The sequence below is a fragment of the Thalassophryne amazonica genome, chromosome 19 (genome assembly GCF_902500255.1).
Source record: "Thalassophryne amazonica chromosome 19, fThaAma1.1, whole genome shotgun sequence".
NCBI classification, from domain to species: Eukaryota; Metazoa; Chordata; class Actinopteri; order Batrachoidiformes; family Batrachoididae; genus Thalassophryne; species Thalassophryne amazonica.
In genome coordinates this window covers 12,410,768-12,438,713 of record NC_047121.1, presented here as the reverse complement: position 1 = coordinate 12,438,713, position 27,946 = coordinate 12,410,768, and the positions used below count along the sequence as shown (strand labels likewise).

The 27,946-nt window shown below is 44.5% G+C and overlaps 1 protein-coding gene across 1 annotated transcript in view; it reads right to left on the bottom strand.

The window, feature by feature from the left end:
• Window positions 1-27,946, bottom strand: part of LOC117501062 (peroxidasin homolog) — a 187,364-nt gene that overhangs the window by 106,291 nt on the left and 53,127 nt on the right. The window contains exons 6-10 of the mRNA XM_034159863.1: window positions 22,265-22,336; window positions 17,653-17,822; window positions 8,148-8,265; window positions 7,127-7,296; window positions 1,451-1,723 (exon numbers count right to left, since the gene is read on the bottom strand). Coding sequence (XP_034015754.1) covers window positions 1,451-1,723; window positions 7,127-7,296; window positions 8,148-8,265; window positions 17,653-17,822; window positions 22,265-22,336 — 803 coding nt within the window. The remainder of the gene's footprint in view (window positions 1-1,450; window positions 1,724-7,126; window positions 7,297-8,147; window positions 8,266-17,652; window positions 17,823-22,264; window positions 22,337-27,946) is intronic.

Genomic DNA, 27,946 nt, shown 5'->3' with positions numbered 1-27,946 from the left:
TTGTCCCAAGTGGAAATATGAACCACAAAAAAAAAAAAAAACACTAGCATGCTAAGGGCCATGTGGGTTACAGGCTCAATTAATGCCCAAGGAACAAGGCCAATGACCAATATTGTGCCCTTGTTAAATGAAAAGAAAAGTTATCATTTTTGTCAGTCATTTTTGAGAAAATTGGGTCCAAATACCCAAATTGGCTGTTTTCGGCATAAAAATGGCTGCTATTTCCAAATGAATGAATCTACGACTAAAGTTTTTTGACATGAAATATGTCAATGAGCCATATCACGCCCTTGACAAATTACAAAAAAGTTATTAGGCAGTTTTTGAGAAAATTGCCTTTAAGTGCTCAAAATTGCTATTTTTGGCATAAAATGGCCACTATTTCTAAACAAACACATCTATGAATGTGATTTTTAGACGGAAACAATGTCAATGACCCATATTAGAAAAATTTGAAAAAAATTAGGAAAACGTTATCAGACAGTTTGAGATATCGCAATAACGGCAACAACGACTATTACAGTCCACAGACTGTTTAAGTCCAGACTGAAAACTCATCTCTTCTCCCTGGCTTTCAACACTGGCTAAGTGGTGTATGCTTTGCTCTGCTATTTTGCTCTGTATTTTTAGATTATTTATTTATTTTAATTTTTTTCCTTTAATATTTTACACTTTTGTATTGCTATTATTGTGAAGCACTTTGGTCAGCTGCAGCTGTGTTTTAAATGTGCTATATAAATAAATTTGAATTTGAATTATGGATACCGCACCACAACATAGGGTTATTGACTTGAATATCGACACTCCTTCACTGATGCTAGGTTGCTAATTTGTCGTGTTACATGCCATTCGTGACATCAGAGTATTTATTTCAGTAGTCTATCAGGTCCTTGTCTAGATCTACATGAAATGAATTCCAAAATAATGTTCCCTTGAATTAAGCAAAGACCTGTGATAGGGATTTTCTTCTCTTACAGTCACTCTTCACAAACACATTTTGCCCATCAGGTTGCTTTCCTCCTCTGCACTATTATCTCTCTCTTTCCTTTTTGTTGTTGAACAAAATATTCCTTTGGCCATGATGCAGATTTTAGCTGCACAAATTTCACTGACTGAACTGACATCCGATTTGTCAACATTTAACTGTTGAAGAGGAAATATTTGCAGTTTTGTCACCAATTTCAAACTATAGTAATAAACTTTGAAATCACAACACTGCTACACATCACAGCAAAATCCCTCTGAAGGACTTCTGGACACTTGTGAGCCTTAATCATATAATCAGAATAAAGTGAACAGACAGATACATCAATATCAACCAATATGATAATCTACACAATTTTCTGTGGGTGTCCATTTCTTCTCAAGGTCACCACAGGAGATCTGACATTAATTCATTGATTACAACTATAGCTCTGAATCTGACAAATAAACAGATTCAGATTCCTACCTTGTACGATTATATATGCTGTCGCATGAATGGTGTCAACATTATTCGAGGCAAAACAGGTATACTGGCCCCCGTCCTCCTGCACCACATTCTGGATGTAAAGCCCTCCAGAGGGGGTGATGTTGATGCGATCGTCATTCGGCAGAGGGGTCCGGTCGCCCTTCGTCCAGGAAACACGAGGCTGCGGTTGGCCTGTAGCACTGCACTCCAGTGTCACACTCTCCCCGACTAGCACTTCAGTGTTCTGGGGCTGGATCACAAAACTTGGTCGTGCTAAGGGGGGGGGCAGTGGAATAAGGTAAGAATAATTCTGTGATACCTGATCATATTTGAAGTCTAATTAAACTGAAGGTATTGTGAGTGAGCAGTAACCCAAATAAACGTTGGCAAAATGATCAAAAGAAAGTTTGAGCAATGCTTCATCTGAAAGTTCATCTGATGTACAAATATGGACTTTGTATACTTTTGTCAATAACACTACTTTGACGATTACTAAAACAACGTCTTATGTGCATAGAAAGATGTGCTTCAATTGTGGCCATATTTGGCTATAATTAGAGATGAACCAGGGGAATTATGTACACAGTGAGAGGTCGGAGTGTTTACAATCGCACGGAGACAGGAAACCCACAACATCTGCTCTCAGAGACGGTTCCTTCACAAGAGGTCAGTGCCAAGGCCGTTCACTACCCAAGTCTTGAGTGCAGGGTCACCCTACGGCAGTCACGCTGTTCTTCCGACTACTGACGCAATGACTGACTGAAGTCTGAGTATGTGCACGACATCAGGCAGACAGGAAGATAGTGCACGTGTGTGTTTGTGTCTGTGACGCTTAGGAGAAATTTTCCCATGAAAGCCAGGAGGCACAGCTCACTCCTCAGTGGGACACCTCGGTTATTTGACCTGGAAACTCCAGTGCCTCGCATACTGTAGACGTTTTACTCTGCAGACTCTGTTCTCCACACACACAATAAACAACAGGAAAAGGTAGTCTGAGTGACTCACAACCACCATGTCTATCTGTACAGGACAACTCAGCTTTGTCCTTTTTTACAGTCCTGGTGGTAATTATTGTTGGATTTCAAGCTAGAAATATGTGAGCAAGCTGACAAAATGATACCTGCCATTCTACCAATGCTAGTTGCAGTGTTTGTACTGACGAGCCCAGCAGGTCTGTTAATACATCTAACTAACATAGATGATGTATTAAAAATTAACAACAAAAGTCTAATTATATTTTGTTGAAGATGTCAGGGTATAGAATAGAGGCTGCCCAAGTAACATGTATTTGTGCCAAGTGTGTAAAAATACAGGCCTCATCCAGGAAACTAGTCAACCTAGCTGCCTAGTCAACTTAGTCGGCTCCTCCTCTGCTAGAGCTAATGGAGGAGGAGGCGAATCAAACATGGTTTTCAATGTGCTGCTGTCAACCTTAACCAGGAAACAACTGAAAGAAAATCTAGGAATGAACTACATGTGTGCCACAAAAACAAGAAAGACTTAAGCCCCTTTCACGCTGGCCCTACGTAGAGTTGCATTGTTCTGTGTATCGAGTGTGCCCGAAAAAAAATGTTACTACATGCAGATTTGGCATAGTCCCTGCAAAGGTAATGCATAAAGTGGCGTACGACGCCGTATGGTTTGCTTATACTTGCTGTATGCTTACTACCACGTATGTAGCCCTTGGCACTAAATCAATCTAATTTTCTGCCTCTGCATTCCACTCCTGCCTGCTGCCGAGAACACATCATCGCTAATAGTATTACAGTGGACTGCCTCTTTTTCTTCTGTGGTTTTGAAGCTTCACTGGCAGATGCATCATTATGTTCAGATGGTGATGCAGGTGATTCCTCATCTTTATCACTGGAAGCACGTGAAGGAGGAACAGGAGAAGATTTTTTGCCTCGGCCACAACCTCTGCCTTTCCTTTGTGGCATTTTGAGGTAGTCATGCAGTCCTGCAGTTGTCAGGAATTGAGTTTTATCTGCTTTTATTTCTTGGCTTGGATGTATTTTTTTTTTTTTTTGGTTACTTTCTGTTTTGTTTATTCTCTTGTTGGAGTTTTTCCTCATTGGGTCTGTCTGTCACTTTTTCTCTTGTCTGTCTCTGTTGGCTCTTAGTGGTGGGTGTTTCCCTCTCTCTGGCCACACCCTCTTTCTGGTGCAAACCTGCTCTCAATCTGCACCTGGGTGTATTTAAGCTCCTCATTTTGCTTTACTCCCTCGCCAGACTGATGCACCTAGTGCCTTCTCTCCAGCTCTGTATCTTGTTATCTCGTTCTGCCTGCTTCATGTGTTTTTTGACCACCTGCCTGCATCCTCGACCACGCCTTTGTCTGATGTTCCCAGTTTTGTTATTCCTGTTGGACTGCTTTACCCTGTTTACTGCTTCAGTAAAATGCTTTTACATACAAAGCCAGTTGTCTGAGTCCTGCATTTGTGTCCTGCCTGAACCATCACCCAGACCTGATAGATCAATCTGGCCAAAGATGGACGCAGCGGACTCAACATCTTTCCAGCTTGCGGTACACCACCATAGTGGGCAGCTTGCCAAGCAACAAGATCGGCTCAGTGCTCTCAGCACCAGCTTTAGCGAGCTAGCACAATGTCAGAATGCTTTTATGTCCGGAGGGAGCACTCTTATGGAACAACTCCTGTTGAAGCTCGACTCTCGGGCCAGCCCGGACCAAGCACCAGTCTCTCTCCACCTCGAACGCCGACCGCCCTCCCGGCTCCCGTACCTGACGCCGCCATTTGCACTCAGCTGTCCCGACCGGAACGTTTCTCCGGAGAGACTGGAGATGTTCTACCATTTATCACACATGGTCATCTCACCGCACCGCACCGAGGTTGTCTCCACACACCATAGATTACAGGAACCCTTGCGGCTGGGCCACTCGCATCTGTCACAAGAGGAATGACACCGCAGATGGAACAACAAACTTTGTTTTTATTGTGGACAATCAGGTCACTTGGTCTCCTGTTGCCCGGTTAGGGGTGCCTCGGCACAGCATCAATCCTCAATACGGGTGAGTCAAAGCTCAATTTCTTCCTCAGCTTCTCAGAATTTTCTTTCTGCTAAATTGGAATCTGATCAGTCCACTGAATTGGTGCGTGCATTTGTGGATTCTGGTTCAGACGCTAATTTTATATTGCCATCTCTCGCCAGGTCCTTGCACCTTAAACTATTTTACCTCCCGCGCCTCCTGGTGGTTAGGGCGGTGGATGGCCATGAATTGTAACAGATTTCTCACCGAACTCAGTCCGTACATTTGACTATCAATGAGAACCATGTGGAATCAATTTGTTTCTTTGTTTTTGACAAGATGACTCACCCTGTTATCCTGGGGCACCCCTGGCTGCAACAGCACAGCCCTAATATCAACTGGGTCAATGGGATAATAAGCGAGTGGGGATCATCTTGCTCTGGGAAATGTTTGATCAGGTCCAAATCTCTGCCGCTTGCTGTTCCTTCTGATCTCGTAGGAGTACCACCCTGTTATCATGAATTAGCACCAAGTGTTTAGGAAGGCTAAAGCTAAGTCACTTCCACCACATCGTGTTTATGACTGTGCCATAGAGCTCTTGCCTGGGGCAAGTCCACCTCAGGGAAAACTGTATTCTCTGTCAGGCCCTGAACGCACTGCTATGCAGGAATATATTCAGGAGTCTCTTGAAGCCGGGTTGATTCAGGAGGCAGGAGCGGGGTTTTTCTTTGTTGAAAAGAAAGATAAAACGCTTCGTCCTTGCATAGATTATCGTGGGTTAAATGATATTACTGTAAAGAATCGCTACCCGTTACCTTTGAGTTCATCTGCGTTTGAGTCACTAGAGGGTGCCAAAGTGTTTACTAAGTTGGATCTCTGGAATGCATATCACTTAGTCAGAATTAAGCAAGGAGATGAGTGGAAGATGGCATTTAATACACCTACGGGGGATTACGAGTACCTGGTGATGCCATTTGGCCTTACTAATGCACCAGCCATTTTCCAGAACCTCATGAATGATGTCTTATGTGAATATCTAAACAAATTTGTCTTCGTTTACTTAGATGACATTCTGATTTTCTCATCTGATCTTGAAACCCACATCCAGCATGTAAGGTCTGTGTTACGCACTTTGCTGATGAACGATTTGTACGTAAAAGCCGAGAAATGTAAATTCCATAGAGCCACTGTGTCTTTTCTTGGGTTCGTTATTACGGAAGGGAGGGTCCAGATGGACCCGGATAAGGTAGCGGCAGTATGCGAGTGGGCGGTACCCAGCAGTCGTAAGGAGGTGCAGAGGTTTTTGGGGTTTGAGACCTGATAGAAGTCCAGGAATTAAAAAAGTTTGACAGTGATAATGGAGTCCAGTGGGATGAATAAAAGGGCGCCAGGAAGTGCGCAACTGTGTAGGCGTGGTGTACAGTAGCGCAGTGTTGCACAGACACGTAAAATCTACGTACTTTCTGTATCCAGTGCTCTACACCGAAATGTTTAATTTTTTGTGTCGGTTTTGCAGACCACTTTGTGGCCCTCATTGCCACATAAGGCCAGCATGGGGCAGTGTAAGCTCAGCATAGTCAGTACGCCATATTACACAACTCTAAGTAGGCCCGGTGTGAAAGGGGCTTTATCAGCGTTCATAAAACAGGTAGAGGGCAGACATGAGGATCTTGTGGAGTGTGATCATGAGGCGTCTGAACATTGATGGAGAAGCTGACACTCGACATCCACAGGGAAATGTTCAGCATTTTCAGTTTGCTTGTATGTGATGCACATTCTACAGCCTCACAGAAGAAAGCCATGCCATCTGGGAACCATTAACACCAGTAAATCACCTTAAACACACACCAGATAAACAAAAGTGTAGAGTGACGTGATCACATCTTTTCCAGAAACTATTGTGGTGTCACGCAAATTTGTACGCAGTAGGGGAAAGCCCACATAACTCGGACAGCCGCTATTATTTTCCTTCATGCACATCTTCATATGGTCTTCTACAGCTGGCTAAAGTTTTATTAAAACCAACTAACCAGTTTCAGATCAGTTGTGCTGACAAAACTTGTAGACAGATGAGTTCACAGGGTGTTTCCTGTAACACTCCTCCACACCCTTCAAAATTTTGTTTGCAGGGGCGGGGGGAGGGGACTTTAATAAAAGCACAAAGTTATATTGTGGAAAAACAGGGCAGAGAACAACAGATGAAAAAACAGATGAAATCTATTTCATGTCTTCTCCTTAAAGAAAATCATTCTTTGTGCCACTCCACCGTGAAGCTTTACAAGTGATGATGCAACAGCCTGTAAACTAGAAAGTCACCACACCATTAAACATCTCCAATGGACACGCTCTCTGTTGGAGCATCTGAATTATGAGATTTAGGCTGTTTCATATTTGGTACGATTGCTTCATACTGTACCAAAGTACGATCCAAGGCCATGGCCTACTTTCATATTGTCATTGTGTTTTGTACCCATGTACACTGGAATTGTCATCAAAGACCACCCTTTCAAGTGGACCCAGGTCCCAGTCCTCGATCTGTGTTTGAGTATAGCACAGTGTTCACACTACTGGATGAGTCAAGGGTATTTGAAACTAGGTAAAGGTCCCTGATGTGAAAGCACATGTAAAACACTTTTACATAATCCCTGTATAGTGTAATAGTTCACAGCTGAACTTGATGGTATACTTACAAGGGGCTCCAAAGTATCGCAGGGTGACCTGTGAGGTCTTAACCTCCCCAGCAACATTTTTAGCCATGCATTGGTAGACTCCCTGGTCTGTCTCCCTTGTGTCCTGGATCATCAATGTCCCATCCTCCAATAGATTCAAACGACTGTCATCACGCATGTTTAGAGCATTGCTGAGACAGAAATATAGTGACACAATGTTACGCAACCACAACACTCTCTAAAGCAGTGGTTACCAATCTGATCCTCAAGAACCATGAGCACTGCACATTGTCCATCTTACTCTGCTTTAACAAAGATGTGGGACTAGGTTTCTGTGGAAAACTCTTGGGTACTGCCATAATGACATTATACCAAATGAGTGAATAAGTTAAGGAAACCCAGATGATGTTTGCCATGTTGTGTTTGAGGGTGAATCAGCCACATCATAAAGGGCGTGTAGTGTGATTTACTGAGCATGTTTCAGCAATCAGGTACCTAATGTCCCATTGGTGACAAACTAAATGACTGGACTATCTTGGTGTAGAGGAAAAATGGTTAATTTCATGTGGAAAAAAGGGATTTATCTGGTTCAACAGAAATGTTTCCAGTCCGGATCCAAAACACTCCTTTTCCATGGTGGTTTAAGCAATGTGCAGAGCCAGCACAAGCTACCAATCCTGATCCAACAAGCTCTTCCCACGTCTAAGTAGCCGTTTTTTCTGCCTGATGGGATGAACGTGCAGTGTTGGTGATGATTGAGGATCAGCACTGAGAACCACTGGTCTACAGTATTTTATGCACCATCTGTTTATTTTCTATAAAAGTCTCAGTATTAACAGCACAATTACTTGTGTACCTCCACTGAAGTGTTCTGCTGTGAACTGCAATGTCAGAATCCAGTGACTTGTTTATTCATTGGAAATATGAACCACTTGTGGAATTTAAACTTGGATTAAGTCCATCTTTTAACTGAAACCAACTAAAATAAGTTCATTGTGTAAAAGCTAACTTGATCATACTGTAACAACACTGTGTGACTTACTTGTTCCTCAGCCAGATGATCTGTGGTTTGGGGTTTCCTTCAGCCCTACAGGTGAAGTAAACAGTGTTCCCAGATGTGACATCAACATCCTGTGGCTCGGAAGTGATCCTGGGTACCTCTGCAGGACAGCACCAGAAAGGAAGAAGACAGTAAAGTTATACCAACATGTATATTTGGGCCTGTAAATGTGAACTTCCGTGCTCCACTTGTCAATTTTTTCAGGCTTGGAATATATGAACCATGCCCATATGATTGAGGAGTACATAGAAATAATTGTTAAAACGGAGACCTATAATACAGAAGCACACATTAAACAGAAGGTAATGGCCCATTCACACTATGATGTAAAGTGGCTGAAACTGGCTGATGTAGCAGATTTGTAAAAATCTCTGTGAAATGCCAATAAAGGCTTGCTTCAGATGTCAGAATTTCCTGTCTTCAACACAGGTCAACATAGCTCAGCAGAGAGGGACGTTTGGTGATGTTCAACCGACTTACCATTGTGCAACATTCAACTTTTTCCATCACAGGGCCAGTGCAATGGTTACCTCAGTGTTTGAGACATCAACTCGTTGTTTGAGACGTTACGTGAAGTAGTTTACATAAATTCGGCCCAACTGCAATTGCATCACTTGCTAATGGCACGTCGTCAAGACAGATTCTACATATTCCTTCATTTCTTCATGCCCAAGGGATCCAGAGTTGCTTGTGCATCCAGTCAAGCATCTGATGTTGTTCAGCGGAGGCCAGCAGAGAGCTATAGAGCAGTAACGTCATACTAGCAGAGGTGAGGTAGTGGTAGTGGAGCTCAATTCTTGACGGCATTTTAGCATGATTATCAAAGATTTTAAGAATGTTGAAAATTTTTCCGGGACCATGACGAAGATCAGCGTTGCTTGACTGATGCTGACTTAGCTCCTGCAGAGTCCGGTTGACCTCAGCGCTGGTTAATGGTCAGCAGCTTTTCACTCCACTGGCAAAAGCCGAGCTTATTGTCAAAGTGTGAATGGGCCATTTAACAAGATGGAGATTTAGACATTTTGTTGCATTCATGCTTTGATATACGTATACACTATATTGAAGGGAGTGAGTGTTTTTTATTTCTTTAAGTTCAAACATGTTGCAGAGATTAGTTTTTATGATTTCTAATTGATGTCATAAACGAATAAAAACAGAACTGTTCAAAGTAGTCCACCAGTCAAGGTGGTACATTTAGCTGAAGCTTGCACTGGAGCCTCGGCATGAGATTTTTGCTGATTTCATATTTTAAGATGATGTGGAATCGGTATCTGAAGTTTGTCAAGCTGGCACCCTTTGGGGAATTTTCAAAAATCACCTGTTCCCAATGAAAAGTGTGAAAATAATACCACAGACCTGACGTTTATACCCAAGTGCCAGTTACATAGAAGATATACATCTCTCTGTTCACACATATTCCTGAAATCAAGTGATCATGTCAGCGCCTCAACTCCATGGCGCTTCAGTGGGTGGCAGATGAGTAAGTACGAGGGCTGTCCATAAAGTATAGGTCCTTTTTATTTTTTTCAAAAACTATATGGATTTCATTCATGTGTTTTTACGTCAGACATGCTTGAACCCTCGTGCACATGCGTGAGTTTTTCAACGCCTGTCGGTGACGTCATTCGCCTGTGAGCACTCCTTGTGGGAGGAGTCGTCCAGCCCCTCGTCGGAATTCCTTTGTCTGAGAAGTTGCTGAGAGACTGGCGCTTTGTTTGATCAAAATTTTTTCTAAACCTGTGAGACACATCGAAGTGGACACGGTTCGAAAAATTAAGCTGGTTTTCGGTGAAAATTTTAACGGCTGATGAGAGATTTTGAGGTGATACTGTCGCTTTAAGGACTTCCCACGGAGCGAGACGTCGTGCAGCACTCCCAGGCGCCGTCGTCAGCCTGTTTCAAGCTGAAAACCTCCACATTTCAGGCTCTATTGATCCAGGACAGTCGTGAGAGAACAGAGAAGTTTCAGAAGAAGTCGGTTTCAGCATTTTATCCGGATATTCCACTGTTAAATGAGATTTTTTTAATGAAAGACGTGCGGGTGGATTGCAGCGTCGGCTCACAGCCGCCGCGACGCTCCGCCACAGGAAAAACACCTCTGTTGGAAGCCTTAAGGACAAGTTGTAACATGTCCAGCTGTTAAACAATTTCTCATATACTCACTCCACTGAAAGCCATCAAAAGCCACCTGGATTTTACAAATGCTTATCAACACGGAGGTGTTTTTCCTGTGCCGCCGCACCGCGCCGGCTGCGTCCCGACGCGCGGACCCGTCCGCACGTCTTTCATTAAAAAAATCTCCTTTAACAGTGGAATATCCGGATAAAATGCTGAAACCGACTTCTTCTGAAACTTCTCTGTTCTCTCACGACGTCCTGGATCAATAGAGCCTGAAATGTGGAGGTTTTCAGCTTGAAACAGGCTGATGACGGCGCCTGAGAGCGCTGCGCGACGTCTCGCTCCGTGGGAAGTCCTTAAAGCGACAGTATCACCTCAAAATCTCTCATCAGCCGTTAAAATTTTCACCGAAAACCAGCTTAATTTTTCGAACCGTGTCCACTTCGATGTGTCTCACAGGTTTAGAAAAAATTTTGATCAAAGAAAGTGCCAGTCTCTCAGCAACTTCTCAGACAAAGGAATTCCAACGAGGGGCTGGACGACTCCTCCCGCAAGGAGTACTCACAGGCGAATGACTTCACCGACAGGCGTGGAAAATCTCACGCATGCGCACGAGGGTTCAAGCATGTCTGACCTAAAAACATATGAATGAAATCCATATAGTTTTTGAAAAAAATAAAAAAGGACCTATACTTTATGGACAGCCCTTGTAAACTGGCATAGTAAACATGACATGGGCAAGATGAGACACGACTGTGCTGTGAGAGTTGTGCTGTCTGCTCTCGATGTCCTGTGGCACAGTGGATGTGCAGTGCGCAAACTGCATAGAGCACAAAGAGCAACAAATAAAATAAAAGAGTGGTCCAGTTTGCAATACTGTACACAAAGACAGACTGCGAGAACTCACATCAGAAATATGCACAAATATAAATTGACAAGAAAAAAACACAACCAAAAAGCTGCTTAAAATCAGATCACCAAATAATTCTGCTCTCACAGTGGGAATGAAAACTACAGGGAGTTGGAGATCCTGGTCGCGGTGACCTCGAAGAGGCACAACAGCTCATTAGATGCCAGCTGAGGAGGGAGGTGCCACTCCATCCCAGGTGCAAGTGTTTTGACAGCTGTTCAACCCACGTGTACTGTTCTGCCCTATTTACAGTGGATAGAGAGAGAATGTGGGGGTGGGGGGCGGAGTGGAGGTGTAGAATGGTTTCCACCATGTTTTTGTGCAGGCATTCACCCCTTGGTGTCTTGTTCCGCACACAGACTGAGTGGAAGTGCTTACACTGAGCAAGAACGGGCAAGTTGGGGGTGATCAAATTAGTTGCTGAGATTTAAACAGAGGCTGGGTTACAGCTGCAGCTGCCAAATAGCTTGTGTGGCTCGGAGCTCAAAGGCAGAGCTGAATGAAACCGATCTTAAACAGTTGGACCGACTGCTGCAGGAGCTCAGCGCTCTCGATGAAAACCAACTGAAAATCAGCCATGAAGTGAAACACAAACTTTGATTTTTACATGTGGTGTTAAAAAGTATAACACACTTAAAGCAGCACCACAGCTGACTTCCTGTTGGCTTACAAAGACTGCAATCAATACCCCACCGAGAACCTGCTTCAAATATAAAATATTTAAAACCGCTACATTCCTGCTGATTTGACAGGTGATGACTAAATATTTGTCATTTGTACATGCAGTCAAATTTAAATTAAATCATCATGCCAGATTTCAATGGTGACGACATTTCACAGCAAAAAGAAACAATCAAAATGTTTGCAGAAACTGACACCACGCACACAGCATGATGTCCTGAGCAGGCAGCTGCTTTCTATGTGAAGAAGAAACACTTTTAACAGCGACATTTCAGGCTCTGTCTTGGTGATCTATTGCCCACAGTTGAATCCAAATCATCTTTACTATTTAAGTAAGACAAAGGGTACAAAGTTGTAGAGTTGGCATTGTTGTATGCACACAGACACAGAGGCAATCAGCGCCTCCTCCTCTTCCTTTGTTGGAAAAAGAAGTGGTTGGCAACCGTACACACAACAGAAAGGAGACGACACAGTGGAAGATACGTGGTCTGTCCATAAATTAACGGTCCTTTTTATTTTTTTTTTAAACTATATGGATTTCATTCATATGTTTTTACGTCAGACATGCTTGAACCCTCGTGCGCATGCGTGAGTTTTTCCACGCCTGTCGGTGACGTCATTCGCCTGTGAGCACGCCTTGTGGAAGGAGTGGTCCCGCCCCCTCGTCGGATTTTCATTGTCTGGAAATGGCGGAATGAAAAGGACTTTTTTTCCATCAGAATTTTTTCAGAAGCTGTTAGAGACTGGCACCTGGAAACCATTCGAAAAATTTATCTGGCTTTCAGTGAAAATTTTACGGGCTTCACAGAGAATAAGGACTTTAACTACAGGTTTAAGGACCCCTTTAAGGACATATTCGACTCTTTCATTGTCCGTTCATTTACGCCCCCCCGGTTGTGGGTCCGTGTCACTACACTTTCCCAACAATGGAGCCAAGAAGAAGACGAGTGTCTCTCCCTTATTTAGCAGGAGTAGGGGAAAAACTACAGAGGATCTTCAGACAGTACAAAATCCCAGTTTACTTTAAACCTGTTAACACCTTGAGACAGAAATTAGTTCACCCTAAGGACAGGATCTCTAGTTACAAACAGAGCAATGTAGTGTATTCTATCAGATGTCAGGAAAACTGTAACGAACACTACATCAGTGAGACTAAGCAGCCGTTGCACAAAAGGCTATACCAGCACTACAGAGAGAGCGCCGGTGGACCTCAGTCTGCAGTTCATCTCCACCTTAAAGACACTAACCACACATTTGAGGAGAAGGAAGTTAAAATCTTAGCCAGAGAAAAGAAATGGTTTGAGAGACGAACGAAGGAGGCATTGTATGTGAAACAGTTGAAACCCAGCCTTAACCGGGGAGGGGGTCTGAGACACGCTTTGTCCCCTGTTTACAATGGGGTACTCAGGTCTAAGCAGTTTTGGTATTTTGTTCATAGTAATGAGTCATTCACATCATCAGGAGAGCCATCAGGAGAGGCAGCAGTCCCATTGTTAGGTGGAACAGCTACCCTGTCAATAGGAGGGTGCTAACTAGAGAACAATAGGTCCTAATTACAGCAATTGTTAAGTCACTAGCCAATAGCAGTCTGCCTAACAGTAGGAGGGGTCTGGTTAGGTTTAAAACTCCAGCTTTTGTGGCATCTGTTATTCTTCTCTACAACAGCCAAGACAGAAGTCAGACTACCAGAGCAAGAATTTTAGCTGAGGAAGCTTATGCGATTTGAAGCAAAACGTCCTCATGTCAAGCAACCCAGTCCAGTCGAAGATTCAAGCTTCTCTACTATGGAAACCACCTGGACAACTGAGAGCCTTCACAGATACTTGGGTAATCCCCTAGTTGCTCCCGGTGTGTAGTGAGCGCCTTGTACGGCAGCAGCCTCACATCTGCGTGAATGTGAGGCATTATTGTAAAGTGCTTTGAGGGTCTGATGCAGATGGAAAAGCGCTATACAAATGCAGTCCATTTACCATTTACCATTGCTGGTAGACAAGCCTTTGAATGTGGAAAAAACTGCTACTTGTTGTACACTGGATGTTGCCACTGACTGAGGAGCTGAATTTGCTCCTTGAGAAGACCACTGTTGGCCAGTCAGTGGTACAAATTGCTTTAAAATCATCTCTTAATTCACCTGAGCCCTGAGAGCTTTCCAAACAAGTTGCTGAGCTTGAGCCTTAAGAGCCTCGCCCAACAATCAGATCCCCACGGGGTTCATCACTGGCCAAGTTGTAATGTAATTAATCTAGGCAGGGACCCCAATGCAGACAACCAAAATGAAGGTTCTAAAATGAGGCATTTTAACATGGAACCTTCTGGGTTATGAAACCAACCTCAAGCGGCCAGCCAAGAAACTGCAACTTTTTCCTCTTCTGGATGGGCATCATCAGAGACCATCAAAGCTTACCGCTTGTCCTTAACAGGCACAGGTGTTATATATGCAAATGATCTGAAGGGCTCTCTGTGCCCATTCATGGGAAAACAGTCACTGAAAGCAGGCTTGTGCATGACTTTCATAATGATTAACATTTATAAAGAACCGAGGGGTACATGGCAAAAAAGTGTGCAGTTTATGATTCTGTATAGAATTTTATAAATATGACCCCAGGTTTGTGTGTGAACCTTGCCACGTGATTTGACACTACATAAATAAAACTGAATTGAAATGTGTTGGTCTGTGGTCTGATCATTGTTTGATGCTTCACAATGACATTGCCTCAACATTGCGCCCAACACAAAATCACTGTTGATTAATGATCACTTAGATATGATTGGGTTATGTGAAACCTGGCTTAAACCTACAGCTGTCCTTCCCTTAAATGAAGCCTGCCCACCGGCATACACATTTAGTCACGTCCCTCGTGATGTGAAGCAAGGCAGGAGAAACAGAGTGGGCAAGTGCAATATCAACAATTTCAATTTCAATTTATTTTCATTTATATAGTGCCAAATCACAACAAAGTTGCCTCAAGGTGCTTCACACAAGGAAGGTCTAACCTTACCAACCCCTGGGGCAAGCACACAGGTGACAGTGGTAAGGAAAAACTCCCTCTGATGATTTGAGGAACAAACCTGCTTGGGCCATGATACTGACACGATTTACAAAACAATTCACAAAACGAATATACAGGAAATTTTTTGGTTGCGCAGAACAGGAGGGTTGCAGAAAACAGACACCATACCCATTTCTGGATGGAGCCACACCTCAAACACAGAGGAAAAAAACTGAATCAGAAAGACAACAAATACAGCATAACTGATCGCCGGCCACTGGCCCTAAGCTTCACTAAAAGTCAGCACTCTGCTTCCCAATAAGTGCGCTGAACATGATCCCATCATCACCAATATAATCTTAAGCCAAAAGCAAAAGTTCCAAGTCTCCTGGCAACACCCTCGCACAAAGCGTTGGCACCTGCTTGACTACATCATCATCTGAAAGCCTGACCACAGATGTCCTGTCCACTAAGGTCATGACTGATGCAGATGACTGTTGGATGGATCTGCTGGTAGGTGCTTGGTGTGAAAATGACAACTGTGTCGGATGGAAACTCGCAACGACACTTACCCTAAGCTGTGTGCCGTGTGGCACCATTTGTGTACAGACCCCCTGCTTGTGTTTTTGAACCGCCTCGCTTACTCATCCCTCACAGACCATGCGGACTGAGTTGTCTTTGCTTCCCCTGTAGCTCTATCTGCTCACTAGTCACCAGTAAAGACTGTTTTACTCATCTGTCTTTATTGTTCTCTAATAAGAGGTCCCCAGTCATGCTACACCCATTACAGTAGGCCTAACAGAAAATAAATAACTAATCACAAGGTTCAGTCCTCAGTGTTCATTCAAATATTTTTTTCTTAAATACGAAAGCCCCACAGCCATCACACCATTCCTTTCATTCACACATGCAAGCTCATGCACACAAACAGAGCCTTCATTTGTGTGACTGAGCAGCAGCTGCTGGGGCTTTGATACCGGAGAGGCTGAGGGGGCCACATTCCAGGGGTCTAGGTGACACTTTGCTAGACCACGGACACAGCTGGTTGTGTACGAACAATGAAACAGCTGGATGTCTGCAGACGACAGACACAAAGAGAGAATACACCTGTGTGCATGTGGAAGACGGTGAATAAATCTTCCTGCTCACTGCAACAGGCAGAATTGTGGTTACTGGAACCAACTTGTGGTTTATATGTCTGACTTGCTGACTTGTACTGCATAGCAACATACACAATAAAAGCTTGTTGATGTGTATCCACATGTACAGTCACATACCTTTGTGTTATTATATATTAAATCATCTAACAGCGGCAACAATTAAAATGACATCAGGTCCCAACCACGTCGCTTTCAGTGATGGAGTGTATCTCCGACATACAGCTGTGTAGTTTGTGTACACAGCACTTTAAAGCTGTAATTTCTACAATAACGAAAATGATGTGAAGATGTGGCAATGCGGTGGAACAGCTGGAAGTCAGGATTACTGGAAAGCATTTTCAGTAGTTTAACTTTAAAAAACAAGTAAATTAGCCATAAGGTCAGGGACACAACTGTAAGTTGTCAGCCTTATTTTCAGTAAAAGTTAACTCCTCAAATTAAAAACAGTCAAGATCTTGAGCAGCATTTGTCGCCATCTAGTGGGCGATATGAGCGTTTCAGGGATTCTGTACATTCCCTACTTAACACCCAAATTACAATAACAGAAAAAATATTAATAATAATTTATGTGGAGATCTGTCACCTCCCAGTATTAGTATGAGAATTCTTTTAGGAAGTGGAAGGTTTTCCCGTATAGGTAGATGGAAGTACAGACAGAGGTCACGATTCAGTTCAGTTGGATTTATGTTCAGACGTCATGGTTTGGTACGAGTTTGATACAGTATCTTTAATCTGGTGGCTGCAGAGAGCTGCCACCAGCCACTTGAACACCGTGAGACAAAGTGCAAATGTAAACTTTCTATTTTCATTAAACGTCTTGTCATTTGATTTGGAATGAATTTACTGTGTGGCACGTTAAGTGTTTTGTTTTTTTGTCTGTCACATCACATCTTCAATATTTTGCACATTTTAAGTTTGTTTGTTTTTTGTGCAATTGACGGCATCTCATAACACCTCAGTCTGTATAGATTCAAAATCATTGTATGCCGTGTTGCTATTTGGTGGCCATCTCATCTGTGAAATTTTTAACTGATATGAAACGTTCTAAATTGGTGGTGTTGTCTGTTTATACTTTAATGCATAAGGAGGACAGTGACTCAACAATAAATGCCAGACTGGTACACTTTCACTTTTAGGTTCATATTTCGCTTTTAGGTTCATATTTCCAAAGTTTCTGGGTGGAATAATCTGGTGGCTCACTTCAACTGGCTGGGCTGCTGTTTCCCTCTGTTTTGTTTTGCTGACAGATGATGATTTGAATGAACTGTCTGTGCTAATTCTTCTAATTCTTCTAACACAAAAAACAAATCCACTATGCCTTAAGCCATCTGGAGGCATGAAGCGCTGTTAGGATGAAGAGGATGAAGTTAGGATGAAAAGCTGGACAAATTTCTGACGCAATTTTTGCAATTTTCTGACCAGAAGCATTACTTCTTTGAGCCGAGGTTAAAACATAATTTGGGTGGTTTGTTTGCAATCTCTGATTAATTACCCCTTAATGACAAAAGCTTTGAATTATTTGTGATTTGTAGTAAAACGCCTTCCATAAACAGTACTGTGAAATGAATCATGAGGTGACTGTATGATGACGTGCTCCTGCTCCAGATAACCTCAGCTTCTCTCCATACCACAGTTGAGCTCCTCGGCGGTGAGTGTTGCCACTGATCTGCCCTGCAGGCGGCTGGGATAGTCACAGGTAGCGGCAGCCTGGGCGTTCCCCGACTCGGCGTACTGCTTCAACAGGTCGGCCAGCCACAGCAGCTCACAGTCACAGTTTAAGGCATTGGAATCCAGTCGCCTGAACACACATCACAACATGCACAACCTTATACAGAAAAATGGGCAGATACTCCCGGCGCATATTTTCTTAATTATTTATGGCATGTAAAAAATGGTGGAGTTGTGCATACACCAGCGTTTTGTAAATCCTCTCTGGCAGTTTCTGCAGCACAAAATAAAAATGCCCCAGCACAGCCAAGACCAGCTTGGCTCAGTCCAAACACTGGGGCTGTAAGACACTGCGGTGCCATGGGAAATGGTCTCTCTCTGCTTGGCTTCAGCCTTTAGCTACTGATCCAGCCTTCATTTCTAATACGTGTCCATTATCTACAACATGCCTTTGAGGTTATTTAATTTATGCTGATGAGGTATTTCTGAAGCTCTTCTTTACATCTTCACTCAAAAATGCATATCTGCAAACACAGCATGCCATAATCAGAGTGAAGACAACGTCAGCCTACTGCAGAGTTTGTCAGTCGAGCACGCTGGCCTGCGATCTAACAAACACTGGAAGCTTGTTTACGTCAGATGTAAGAGGGGTGAAAACAATGGAGAGAGTCCAGAGCACTGATTGCTCTTCATTGTCTGTTCGCCGGAGGAAGACGATCCTCCAAACTGAGTCTGTCTGTTGTGTGTTGGGGGGGGCGTGGCTGGATGTTTTGGTGTTCTTTTCTTTTCTTTGCTCTCCAGGTGGCATGAGGGCTGATTTGTCTGTGAAGAAGGTGCTGCCTGAAGAGTCTTCACCCTCATCAACATCATGGAAAGCACCTGTGAGTGGTGCTCACGTGCAACCTGGACGACTTGCAGCTGAAGCAGATAATTGGATGGCGTTCTGCATTTAAGTCATGTGTGATTCAAGCAGAACTGCCGGGAACTCGACCTTGTGACGTTCGTTTGTGAGACGCTGAGGACCGCGCCTGGGTTTTGACACATCGAGCCCGTGAAGCAGGGAGGGGTGAGGACACATGCTGTCAGCACACACGAAAGGTAATTAAGTGTTTAAGTAATTGTTGATAGTAACTTGGTGTTTTGTTACACAGTATACTGGAATTGTGAAGAGAATTGTGCAGTTTGCTTCTCACTGCTGTGGCGTGAAGGATAAGTGATCCTCCACTTGTTGTGAGAAGCTGCTCATTTGCATAAAGTAAAAAAGGACACTGACCTGAGTGTGTTGCTGATAGCGTGTGTTTATTGGAAGATATAGTTGTATCTGTTGACTTACCTCACCTTCTCTTTGCTTCACAGAGAATCAGTTTGTCGTGTCCACCTGGGGGGTGTTTGGCGGTGGTAGGAAGTCCAGGAGCGCCGGCTTTAATCCTTGCGGGCGCTGGAGAGCGAGCCACGAATCACTCCACCAGAGGGACGTTGTTTTTATGTTTTTACACTTTTAAGCACAGGTGAATAATAAATAGTTTCTGTTTGGAACCGCTTTCTGGTTATTTTTAGCACTGGGTCCTGTCTGACGCAGGTCCGCTCCTCAACCCGCGTCGACACATAACAGTAGTTCCCGGCCATTCCATAATGGACCCAGCGGCAGAGGCGGTTCCTTTTGCCGAAAAGATTCAAGAACACTTGGAGAAAATATGGGAGCAATTACAGCATCTCGCAAATCAAATTAAACAAACAGACGCCCGTGTTACGGAGCTTGCAGCTCAAGCTGTTCCGCTTCCCACAGCATTACGGGGCGTGTTTGTAGACGGGTTAAATGAGTCATTAAAAGACGAGCTGGCGGTCCGTGATGAGCCAAACGATTTAGACGAGCTAATATCGTTGGTGATTCGTCTAGATGATCGGATGAAGGAGCGTGGACGCGAGAGAGGACGCCCATCAGAGCGTTTTTTTTTGTCTCGGGGCTTTCCCCGACACAAAGCTGGGCCGCCTCTTCTTCGCCCCACTGAGGCTCCTCCGATGGGACCTCCGGCTCCTCCTATTGACGAGCCCATGCAGCTCGGACGAGTCGAGATTCCTGTATTGCCCCGACACGTAAGCGTCAAGAGAAATAACGGTGACGTAACTCCAAGTGTTCTGGGACAGGCAAAAGAACTCACATAAAAAAAAAAAAAAATTCTAGCACAAGTAAACGTTTTGTTTTCTTTAATCAGGGGTTATACTTGTTTGGGGAGGTAGAGGCGTATCTGGTGGAGTGATAGGCGGTTAGAAGCCCGCCTGGGCTCACTTACCTGTCAATTTTGTATGTGTTTTTAGGTATTTTCTGTTTGGGTTGTTGGGTCGTTTTGTTTTGTTGTTTTTATTTCTCTACATTCCTAACCCCAACCTCACTTGCCCTTAGACCGCTTGTCTTGTGGGTTGTGGGGTGGTGCAGGTTGGTCACGCTGAGCATTCTCAGAAGACCTCTGCACCTAGGGGGGGGGGGTGTTAGAGGCGTTCTTTTTGGTTTGGTTAGGGCCCGGTTCCACTCCAGCCTCGGTGAGCCTTTGGACCGATTGTCATGGGTGTTGCCGGGGTGTGGTGCAGCGGAGACATGCCTCAGTCGGAGGGGTGGGCCGATCTGTTGCCATTTGCCATTTCGGTAGTTCCACCCCTCCCAAGTGGCTGGGGTATGGTCGAGTTGGGGCACCGGACGTATTTCCGGTTCTCCGCTGTGCTTTGGGGTTGGAGCTGGGTTAGTTTTTACCTGTTCCCTTCTCCGGCTTAATATTTTGAGCCGTTCGCCAAAATAGAGCCACCGAAGGGCTCTGGGAGGGACCTGGGGTCTTTCGGGCTGCCGGGGAGGGCAACAGGGTTTATGGTCGTTTTATATCCCCCCGGGGTTGTTTTTGGTTGTCCTCCGGGGGTTGGTTTTTGGTTTTATTTTGTTTCCTTCCGGGTTCCGCCTCCAGGGTTGATGGGACGGTCCTCTGGGGGGGAATTGGCTTGGGACCGACCGGCCAAGTGTGACCGGATCTGGGGTTCCGGGGTTGTGGGGAGGGTACCTCCTGGGGTTGATGATACGGGACTGTGTTGGGTTTTTGTGTTTGGGAGTTTTTCTTTTTCTCCCGGGGTTTGATGGGACGGTCCCCTGGGGAGGTTTTGGGTGGGTTTTATGTTTTTTTTGTGTGAGTGGACTTGTTCTGGGGACTGTTTTGGGGCTTTTGTTGATTCCAGCCGGCCTTCCAGCTGCGGTGCCTGTCTTGCCGTCTGCTTCCTGACGTGGACCCCGGAGGGAGGTGCTGTTCTCGGGCCTGGTCTGTTCGGTCGCCGGGAGGCTTCCCGTTGATGGGGGGGTACTGTTGTGTGTTGGGGGGGGCGTGGCTGGATGTTTTGGTGTTCTTTTCTTTTCTTTGCTCTCCAGGTGGCATGAGGGCTGATTTGTCTGTGAAGAAGGTGCTGGCTGAAGAGTCTTCACCCTCATCAACATCATGGAAAGCACCTGTGAGTGGTGCTCACGTGCAACCTGGACGACTTGCAGCTGAAGCAGATAATTGGATGGCGTTCTGCACTTAAGTCATGTGTGATTCAAGCAGAACTGCCGGGAACTCGACCTTGTGACGTTCGTTTGTGAGACGCTGAGGACCGCGCCTGGGTTTTGACACATCGAGCCTGTGAAGCAGGGAGGGGTGAGGACACATGCTGTCAGCACACACGAAAGGTAATTAAGTGTTTAAGTAATTGTTGATAGTAACTTGGTGTTTTGTTACACAGTATACTGGAAAGGTGAAGAGAATTGTGCAGTTTGCTTCTCACTGCTGTGGCGTGAAGGATAAGTGATCCTCCACTTGTTGTGAGAAGCTGCTCATTTGCATAAAGTAAAAAAGGACACTGACCTGAGTGTGTTGCTGATAGCGTGTGTTTATTGGAAGATATAGTATCTGTTGACTTACCTCACCTTCTCTTTGCTTCACAGAGAATCAGTTTGTCGTGTCCACCTGGGGGGTGTTTGGCGGTGGTAGGAAGTCCAGGAGCGCCGGCTTTAATCCTTGCGGGCGCTGGAGAGCGAGCCACGAATCACTCCACCAGAGGGACGTTGTTTTTATGTTTTTACACTTTTAAGCACAGGTGAATAATAAATAGTTTCTGTTTGGAACCACTTTCTGGTTATTTTTAGCGCTGGGTCCTGTCTGACGCAGGTCCGCTCCTCAACCCGCGTTGACACATAACACTGTCTCATATTAAAGACAATTAGTCTCATTTTTAGACCCTGAAAGTCATAGTTCATAGAAAAAAACGGAGCTGTTTTTGAAAACTGGATGGTACCTTTGACTTTTCTCATCACATTCCACCCGATTTACTCATATCCAGCCTGAACTGCAGCTGCCTCAAAGGGACCAAAGTGTAGCTTTTTTGGAAGTACAGGACTGTGAGCAGTCATGCACTCAAGGAAGCGTGAGAATGCTGTAGTGTGCGATACATGGCATTCAGCTGACAACCAGGCCCCAGTCGATGCTGGGTGTCATGGGGTTAAACTCCGCACAGTATAAACACCCGTTCTCACACAGCTGTTTGAGGGGATTTTCCACTTACAGGCGCTTCATAGCCTGAAGATGAGAGAAGGTTCCTGGGATGAGCTGGGTAATCCTGTTGTTGTGCAAAAACCTGAGTGCGAAAGAAAAGAATTCAGAGTTGACTTCAGCAACATTCAAAAATATACTGAGGTAATGGTCAGTTATTACTGCAACATGATGCAGCATCCACTACCTTATGGAACTGCTTTAGGTCCCAAACAATTGACCATCATCTTGCCTGGTGGCCATCATTTGGAATCCAAAGCAGTTCCATAAGGTGGACCATCTCATGGAACTGAATCATGGTCCATCCTTATCTCCTGAAACTAACCATCAATGTTCCACAGTTTTACTGAATTCCAGCTCTAATAGCTGAGGCCTGGGTCTGAAACATAATGGATGTAACAAGCGTTACCCACGTTACGAGGTCTGTTAGAAAACTATCCAACCTTTTTATTTTTTTAAAAAACTATATGGATTTGAATTATGTGCACTTGCATCAGCCAAGCTTGAACCTTCGTGCGCATGCGTCATTCGCCTGTGGGCAGGCTTTGAGTGAGCACTGGTCCACCCCCCTCGTCGGATTGTCATTGTCAGGGAAATGGCTGAGCGATTGGAGCAGCGCTGAATCAAATTTTTCCAGAAACTGTGAGAGACAGCCAGGTGGAAACCATTCAGAAGATTCAGACGGCTTTCAGTGAGGATACTCTGGGCGTCACACAGATTAAGAAGCATTACAACCGGATTAAAGATGGCCCACAGCAGCGGAGAGCGCGCCGCGCTCCGAGCGGCCATCGACAGGCTGAATTGACCAGATCATTTCCAAAGTGAACACTGTGTTGATCCGGGATGTCGTCTGACTACCAGAGAAATTGCAGAAGAGGTGGACATCAGCACTTTTTTCGGCACATTTCACTGTTACAGGAGATTTTGTAATGAAAGCCGTGCGGAGGAATTCGCGCGTCGGGACGGAGCCGCAATGGCGCACAACAAAAAGTACGTCCATGTTGGAAACCATTCAGAAGATTCAGACAGCTTTCGGTGGCTTTTCAGTCGAGTGAGTATCCCAGAAATTGTGTAACAGCTGGGCATCTCACATCAGACGACGTCCCGGATCAACACAGTGTTCACTTTGGAAATGATCTGGTCGTTTCAGCCTGACCTAACAGACCTAACAGACACAAAGTCAATTCGGTGGAGACACCAAGCCCATTACTTTCAACAATGCTTGAAAGTTTTTATAGTTACAGAAAGCACATTAATGTTCTCAGGGGAAAGGATGTTCCAGGAGCCACCCAGATGAGCCACCCCTGATTTTCGCTGTGCAGTGGGTGACCTCTTCGCACCGCAGCAGTCGTCAACCTCCAAAGACAAGACCCTTGGCGGTTTCTTGTGGTTTGTTCTAGTCCAGAGATGAGACTCCAGAAGACTTTCCTCCATCCCCTTCAAAGCACACACTACACTCTGATGGAAGGCAGCTGCAGAATTACTCTCACGGAATGGAGAAACAAAAATTTTACAGTTTTGCCATCAACCATTGCAACATTTTTATGGTGGCTGAAGTACAAATGCTGCCGCCATCAACACCCAAAAAGGGTTATTTGTAGGCTGTGGACCACCTACAGTACCCAGTTGCAGGGTAATGCCATGCCCTGATGGACACGAATGAAAATACAACATACAATGCAGTGCAACACAGCCACAAAAATAAAAAAAAATAAAAAATTTAAAAACACAATACATGTAACAAGTGAATTGCCCATAAGGGCGAGAGACAGAACTGTAAGTTGATTTTTGGCTGTCAGCCCATCTTAGTTTTGCCAAAAGTTAATTTCTTCAATGAATAAACAGCGTTGCTGCACATTTGAGCAGCTTTTGTCGCATCTAGCAGGCAATCTGACCAATTGAGGGCTTCTGTAAACTTTCTACTTGAAATACAAAATTCAGTCAAATGTATAAATAATATATAAAAATTTTGATTTTGAGAGTTTTGCTGTTCTTGAGCTTTAGGACGCAGAAGATTTTGCCGTACAGACAGTCGGAAGGAAGGGCAGCAATTTCTCTTGACAAACACGGTGACTTTGTGATAAACACTGTTGCCTCACAGCAAGAAGGTTGTAGGACTGCTTCCTGCCCTTTCTGTGAGGGTTTCCTCCCACAATCAAAAACGTGCTTATTTAGGGTCTCCTTTCTCTCCCCCTGACCAAAGCAGCGTCTCTACATCTGGAGTTGGATGCCAGAGTGTGGCTGCCCACCTCTCCTAGAGGCTGGTCTAACTGTAGTTAGGATGGATTAAATGCAGAGGACAAATTTTGTTGTATGAATGTATAATGACAAAAAAAGATCTTATTATTGTCATTAGCTTACAGTTGTTGAAAAACATGATGTCTGCTGACTAACAAGGAGCTCATCAGGGGAGATGATGGTCTAGTGGTTAAAGTGTTAGGCTTGAGACCAGAGGATCCTCGGTTCAAATCCCGGTTCTGATTATCTCTTTTCTGTGCATATTTTTGTTACTGGTTTTATGCTCTGTTTATCATTTTCTGTGTCATCATTAGTTGTATTAGCTGTTATACTTTTGTCACATTGCGAGTTCCAGTTTAGTTTCTGCCCCAGCCTTTAATGTCTTGGTTATAGTTCTGTATGCCTTCTGTCTGTCTTTTTGCTCTTGCGCTCACTCCTCTCCACTTTGCTTTGTTTCTGTCTCTGCACTATTTTGCACCACTTCTTCCCTCTGAGTCTGTCTGCTTTGTGTTACTGCACTCTCTGCACCTGTCTTCTCTCATCTTTGTTTTCCCCACACACCTGTTCTCACTTACCTTAATCACCACACCTTCTATTTAAGCCCACCTGGTTCTCTCCCTCACTGCTTGTTCGTTGCACTTCTTGTCTTTGTTCCAGCCTGTGTATATTTGTAGTTCTTGATCATTGTATTCTGCCGCTTACAACCTTGCTTGTTTTTTGTCCTTGCCTTTTTGCCTCAGCCTGTGTTACACTGTCTTGCGGTGCAACTGAACCCAGCCTGTTTGAACACGCCTTTTTGCCTTGTGCTTTCCTGTACTTTTGCATTGCTGACTGACCACCTGTGTACCATATCCTCGCCTGTGTTCCAAGATAAATCCTTTTGATACTCCACCATCTGAGTCTGTAAGTCTGCATTTGTGTCCAGCATTCAGTCTGTCCCACGCCATGGGCCCTGATAGAAGAAACAAGCCAGACATGGACACTGCAGACTTTAATCGTGCCGTCTGGGACCCCGACCCAGCCACCATCAAAGACATTTTTCTTGATCAATTTGTTCTTCAATTGTTTCCATTCATGCCACAGCCCGAAGAAGAAATTTGATTTCTTAGACCAAGCCTGGAGCCTAGTTGAGCCAACCACTGGTTATATGATTACTTCCCAGAATTAGAAGATTTGGAAAGCTTGTTTGCTGCTGGGAGTCTTCCTGCCTGGGTGTGGCATCCTGAACTGCGTCTGCCATCCAGCCCATCTCACTGTGACAGTGAGTCCGACTGGGTGGACATAGAGGATGAAGAAGGTGATGATTATGAAGGCAATTCTTCATCAGAGATGGATGGACAGGCACTCCAAGACACTGCTGCTGTTTTCTTTAAGATTCAAGACTTATATTTTGAATTTTTGTACAATCCAGGACGGCAGCACCAACAAGTTTTTTCAGCACTCGACCAGCTTTTGCAGGTTGAGCCCGATATAGTGGCGGCATATCCGGATTTGGCAACCATCAAAACACAGTACAGGCAAGGTCAGCTGCCTCCTTACATTGAAGACCCAATGGACTACTTTTTTGAGTCAAATACTCACGAGACCTGCTTTAACATGCCACGCATAATTACACTGTCTGACGCAGCAGTTGCGCCGCTCAATCCATCCACTCCGGTGGCTCAACAGTTCCTGACCCGGCCACTCTCATCACCAAGCTTCCAACAGAATACTGTGCCCACAAAGACCACGCCTTGTCTGCCACCTACACCAGCTCCACGGCGTGCATCAGCGCAGACGCCTGTTTTGCAGCCATGTGTGGCACCCACGCCAGCCAAGATTCATTCTCCTCCGGTACCAGCACCACGCAGGTTGCAAGCTCTCATGTGGCCTGACTGCTCTCTGGCGCTCTGTCCCTCCAAGTCAGCAGAACCCATCCCATTTCCTGAATTTCCAACAGAGTCATCAGGAAAGTCTCTCTCGTCACAGCTCTCAGCAGTACACCTGCCATCAGAGACGGCTGTAGTGCACACATCATTGAGATCTTCAGCGGTGCCTATAGAGTTATCCACTTTGTGCGTGATTCAGACCTCATCGGCGCTGTTTCACCCAGAGACTCTTTCCCGGCGTGCTCCTCCCTGATTCCATCAGTGCCGTCTCCGCATCCAGAATCACAGTCAGAATCGATGTCAAAGTTCTCGCTACAGCAGCCCCTCCACAGTCATCAGCTGCACCAGTCTCTTCCAAGCACAGCACCTCCAAGCCCACAGCAGTGCACACACCGCCAAGTTCATCCGCAGCGTGCACAATTCCAAGACTTCCAGCTTCGACCTCTCCTTCAGTGTCTCCTCTACCCACTCAACCACCAGAGCCTTCCATGAGCGTCAGGTCTACTGACTACAGAACAGTTAAGTTGGCTTTGTTTTGTTTTTTGATTGTACCTTTCAGTTCTTGCTTCTCTTTTTTACACCTGTGGAGACCACAGAAGATGCAGTTTAGTGTTTCTGGTCAGAATCAGGCTTTAACTCCATTTGATTTTTGCACCACGTTACTCATCATTATCTCCACTATTTTGTGTTTTGGGATTAGATTATTTTTCTGGCCCTTTTATGGGTGGTATTTTTGGTTAAACTGGCTTAGCATCCCACGTGTTTGGTTGATGAATACTTCTCCCAGGACCTTCATTAAGTCCTCAGGATTTAGTCACCCTCCCAGTCAATTTTGTTGGTACTAGTACAGTTTGCATTCTGTCATCAAGCAGTTAATTTCCCAGTATAGGTTTCCATCTTGGCAAATGTGTTCTTTTTTGTATTCAATAATTAAGCAAGTTCATTTCCCACGTCTGCATTCTATTAGTGCTTCAGGCAGCCCAATTGTAAATTGTTCCAAACTTGATTGCCACCTATGTTTGTTTTTTGGGTTTTCTTTCCTTTTGCGTTCTCTTAGGAAGCAGTTCAATGGCTCATGCAGTCCTTTTTCAAGTATATTTTTGTCCATGGCCTTAGCAGTGTTACATTTTGGTGTGTTTTTACATTCTTCACTTAAGCAAAATTTTTTTCTCCCATCCACACTCGGTTAGCACCTTTTGCAGTTCTGTTATTGGTTTTCCCATTTTTTTGGCCCCTAAGTTGGTCTTTTTTTGCACCTCCTGCTTTTTCTTGGTAAATGCTTATGTTATGCATTTAGTTCATTTGTCAGTCTTAGTTTTCACAGGCTCTGGTAGTATCTCATTTAGTTTGGATTTTTTTCCTATTTTTTTTAGTGCAGCTAGTTTGTCCCTCATGTCATATTTTTAGTTGTTTACCTCGCCGTCCATTTGTGGATTTATTCGCTGTTGGTTCCCTCCAGTGTCAATTCTGGCATTGGGTTTATTGTTTTTTTTATGTTCTGGTATTATGTGGCTTTGGTTCCCCTGGGTGTTAATTGGTTTTGTTTTTCAGCAGGTGCTCTCTTCTCTCGTTTCACTGGTTAATTCTGT